Here is a 5,023-nt window from a genome sequence, read left to right as displayed (position 1 = left end):
CGTTAGCACTTCCAGTTTACAGTTACTGAGCAGAAATGATAACCAACCACACAGACGACAGGCAGTTCAGGAAGGCTGTTTGTGAGGCTGAGCAAAATGCAGCCCCATGTGGAAAATCTGATCTGTTCTCTAACTGCCCATCTCCTTTTTCCTTTGGTGAATGTAATGCTCAAAGGTTTAGGATCTCAAGGGTGAATATGAAAGCAATGCTGCAACACTGTCCCCACATCAGGTCTAAGCCTGTCTCTAGGCCTTCTTACCAACGATTTCAGCTCTAGTAATCATTGATCAGAAACAAGACCTCTGAACTGAGGGTGATCAGCCCTATCTTTCAACACCGGAGAGGTTCAAATGGTTTGCAGGATTCTTAAACAGAGTTCGCACCACCAGATAGGAACAACTGTCCCCAACCCCGTTCTGACTTTCATTTGGATTTTGCATCCCAACTCCCTGCTTAGTAAGTGTGGTTCAGTATAGAGAGACCCCCTCAGTCAGCACAGGCCAAGAACTGTTCTGCTGCCCTTTACTCATACAGTAAGGATGACAACATTTCATTTCCACAGCATTCAATACTAAACTGATTTTAAACCAAAACAGCCAAAATTGATCACTTTGGCAAAGCAGCTCTCTCTGCTAACACCTAGGCAAAGTAGGTGTCTCTAAGCAAATAGATGCACTATTTCTGAAGTCTTTTCCCCCAGTTCATAATAAATGGCAGGCAGGGGCGGCTCTAGGATTTCCGCTGCCCCAAGCACGGCTGTACACCGTGGGGGGTGCTCTGGCGGTTGCCGGTCCCGCGGCTGCGGTGAACCTCCTGCAGACGTGCCTGCGGAGGGTCCGCTGGTCCCGCGGCTCCGGTGGACCTCCCGCAGGCATGCCTGCGGATGCTCCACCGGAGCTGCGGGACCAGTGGACACTTCGCAGGCACGTCTGTGGGAGGTCCACCGGAGCCGCGGGACCAGTGGACCCTCCACTGGCATGCCTGCAGGAGGTCCACCGGAGCCGCCTGCCGCCCTCCCGCAGGACACCGCCCCAAATGCGCGCTTGGCGCGCTGGGGTCTGGAGCCGGCTCTGATGGCAGGGCAGACCTCATTCAGACCCTGGCTTACACCTGCAACACTCAAACAGTATGTCAGACTGTAGCAGGGTGGACCTCTGCTCCTGCCCTGAAGGGGTTAAAAACAGCCCTGGGAAGGGGCTGTGGCTGGAGAAAGAAGCCTTTAGGCTGGGGCAAGACGCCTGGGCTGATTGGGGAAAGTAGGCTCAGCTGTGGCCATGCTCCAATCAGGCTCAGCTGGCCCCTATAACAGGGTGTGAGCCAGGAGCCCAGATAGTCTCTCTCCCTCTCCAGAGAGAGACGGGCCTGGTTGCAGGGAGCTAGAGACCAGGTACCTAAGTGGAGCAGGGCTGGGGAAAGGCTGGGGAGCTCCAGCCTGGAAAGCCCCAGGCTGTGGCCTAGCAGAGGGTGAACAGGTACTGGGGGTTGCAGAGGGCAGCCCAGGGGTAGGCCAAGGCAGCAGGTCCAAACCCTCCTTGCCAGTGATGAATAGGCTGATAGTGCAGTCTGCCCCAGGGCGTGGGGCTAGACAATGACTGGCAGTAGCCATATACTGAGGCAAGGTGGGGATAGAGGATGGGGGTTCCCTGGGGAGGGGAGACCCTGAGAGAAAGGGGTTACTGCCAGGTGGCAGCACCCCATGTAAAACGGCACCGGGTCCAGGGAGGGACACGGGGGGCCAGAGGACAGGTGGATCACCAGCCTTCAGAGAGCGCTCCAGGGCTGGAATGAGCTAATTCCCGAGGATAACCAGCAGGAGGCGCCGCAGGGGTGAGTCCGGCCCGCCTACAAACACATATGTATAACTAAATAGAGGTAACAGTGGACTGTATTTTAGCCTTGTATTTAAATTCATGGCATGTAACTTGTCACTCTGATTGTTTTTAAAAAGAAGAATAAAGAATAAGGATAAAGAATGATAAGAATGAGTAAATAATTTCATTCACATGCAAAGATTCCTGTTTGCCTACACCTAAGCATGCGACTATGTATGTAACTGCTTTTCTTCAGCACAGCTGTTAGGGGGCTTATTCCTTCACCCTCTCACTTCTCTGGTCCTTCTCGCAAGAAGAGAAAGCAACAATACCCAAAGTCCAGAGGTGCAAACAATTCGATGTTAATTGGGGTGAACTTTTAGCAAGAATGATCTCAGTTTCCTTCCTTAGTGTCCACCTTCCCAACTCAGACACCACAGAGCCTTGCCTGTGTCCCTGTTTCTGTTCTCATCCCCTGTTCCCATTTCCCCCTTTAGCAAAACATGATCCCAATTCCCCCACTCCTATCCCCAGTCCCTGTTCTCATCTCCCCCACCTTACTTCCTGATTGACTGCCGACTATATAGTAAAACTTGAGTTCTGCTTAGCTATAACTTAACCAATCACGTCACTGAAATTTAACTAACCAATCCTCACATACTGTAACATGGTTATTTAACCAATTATATACCACCACCTTAATTGGTTTACACCCAACAAAATTAATTATACAGCAGACAGAAACAATTACAGAACCAGACAAAGACCATGCAAATAAACATAGAAAATAATACAGAAGTGAGGATTTCACAACTACATCTATACAGACATAAGGGTTTTCCAGCTGTGTCTATTGATAAGTGAGTTCTTACCAGATAGCATCCTATCAAACTAAGTTTCCTTTCACATCTTCCAGGCTCTTCCCTTTCTCTGGAGGTGATAGGAATATCAGGACAGGATTGTATTCCTAACAACCCAATAGCACCTTATTCCAATGTGACTAGTTTGGAATGTGAGGATGTGACCATACACTTCCCAGTTTATGGCTGCCTCTGCTGCTTAGCCAAAGAACGAGGCATCAGACTGTCGCAGTAAGAGAAGTCCATTACACAGACAGACAGTGATTTTTTTATTCTTTCTTTTATACCTCTATAACTAGCTAAGTGATAAGAATACACCTAAATTTTTAAAGTATAGGCCTTTGCAGACAGGCCTGATTATCTATATCCTAACAACAGCTACCCTGCAACCACTGATACAGACTAAAGCTCTTCAGCCCGAATGTTCACTGACGGCAAATAGGTTGCATAAGGATAGTTAAACCAATGAGTCATTCAGAATACTGGATGAATAAATATTTATGAATACTGTTTTGGCTATATTTGGCCAGCTCATTCATAGAGTGAGTGAATATCACTGACATACCAATATGAATTCCTATCCCAAAGTATATCATGGAATTCTATAGGCTCTGAATACAGGGACTATTCACTCACTTCTGGAGAGGAACAGACCAGCCATTCTGGCCAGTACAGTACGTGACATTGGCATAGGATGGGAAATCAAGATGAATACTGTATAGCAATTAAATTGCAGGGGTGATTTTGAGAACACACAAAAACCTTTAACCCTGTTGAAATTGTCCATGGGTCTGATGGAGGCAAACACAGCAGTAGATAGAATGCTCTGGGATCTTTAACCACCATGAATGCTCAGGCCTTGGGTTTAAAGGTCATTGGGAAGTATGTAATATAGAGGTAAATATCTGAGACAAACTGTCATTTCTTTCTTCCCTGACACACTTTTCAAAGCCAAGTGGCAGCAGTGGGAGGAGTGTTGCACTCTTATCACTTCCTGTAGCCTTAGCAAAATTCAAGTGCTACAAGAACCAATCTTGTAACATTTGTTGCTAGAGATGTTGAAAATTCTTCTCCTTCTGATGCCTGGTAAGAACCCAGAACTCCCAACCTGCAATGGGGGTACAGCAGCATGGCTGTGCACAGACAGGGGTGGCATTGGGCAGAAGACCCTGGTGCCTGGCTAATGAATCTCTGCTCCTTTCCACCTCACTCACACAGGTACTGGGATTGGAGACCTCATCTCGCAGTGGCCAAGATCAACAATCCAGAAACCAGGGGAGGCTGTGACCATGAACTGTTACCAGAATGGCACTGCCCGCACAAACATGCTCTGGTACCAGCAATCTCAGGGAGAAGGTCTGGAGTTAATAGCCATTATTCATACTGGGTTAAGTCCCTCTTATGAGAAAGACTTCAATGAGAGCAAGTTCGTAATCAGCAGAGAACAAGAGAGGCTGTCTGTCATGACTGTGAAGAAAGTGACAGCCAAGGATGCAGCCACCTATTTCTGTGCTGCCAGTGAGCACACACTGCTGTGAGTGGATCAGTGACTCAAGCAAAAACTTGCCCTCCCCTTAATGAGAGATATTGTAGGGGCGGAGACGGGGGGGAAGAGTGTATGAGAGAGATGCGAGAGATCAACTTGCAGCTGAGATCAGACTCACAGCCTTCAAAACTATGAACAACAGCAGCCTTGATAGTGATGCCAGCTATGGATCTGCATCTAAGCACTCAAATAGCACTGAGATTGGTGCTAGACAGACAGAGTAACAATGATCAGGGCCATTGATGCTCCTGCTCAGGGCATAAGCTGTTCAGGACCTACGGACAGAAATAATATTTAATGAATTATTGTTCCTCCACACAAACACATCTCCATTTCACATATAGCATTTTGAAAAGAGGTTAGTTATGGGGGCCTAACATCTTCCTTTAAGCACTAGCCACTGTCACAGACAGTGCACCCTGTCTTTACCTACACTGCTGGAATTTAACTAACTACCCAGTGGGTACAATGCTTTGGATTTCCAAGAAAGGAGAAGAAGAAAGAAGCTAGACTATCAGAACAGTCTTCTGTTAGCCTTCTTGGCCATGGCCACTGGAGGGCAACATAGTGCTAACAAAACAAAGTAGCAAAGAGCAAAATCAAGAAAGAGTCAACAGTCTTCCTGGCTGTGTCTATTTTGTCTCTAGCTTCACCCCTGTAAAACACAGCCAATGACCAGGTTTGGATTAGAATGTCTGGACACAGGAGAGATGGGGAGAGTCATAGAGTAGGGTGTCCTTGACTTATTGTAAACCCCAAGCGTTTGCAGATGCAAATTTCTAAAAACTCCCACATTTCTCTGGCA

At 47.5% G+C, this 5,023-nt stretch overlaps 1 gene segment (V, D, J or C); it reads left to right on the top strand.

The window, feature by feature from the left end:
- The first annotated feature begins 3,685 nt into the window (after nt 1–3,685).
- Nucleotides 3,686–4,210, top strand: LOC120369681. The segment is given in 2 exon segments: nt 3,686–3,758; nt 3,891–4,210. Coding segments are annotated over 2 exon segments (351 nt in total).
- Nucleotides 4,211–5,023: the final 813 nt, after the last annotated feature.

This window comes from Mauremys reevesii, linkage group 1, assembly GCF_016161935.1.
Source record: "Mauremys reevesii isolate NIE-2019 linkage group 1, ASM1616193v1, whole genome shotgun sequence".
Classification (NCBI taxonomy): domain Eukaryota; kingdom Metazoa; phylum Chordata; order Testudines; family Geoemydidae; genus Mauremys; species Mauremys reevesii.
The sequence above is the reverse complement of the archived record's forward strand: the minus strand, read 5'-3'. Positions and strand labels throughout refer to the sequence as shown.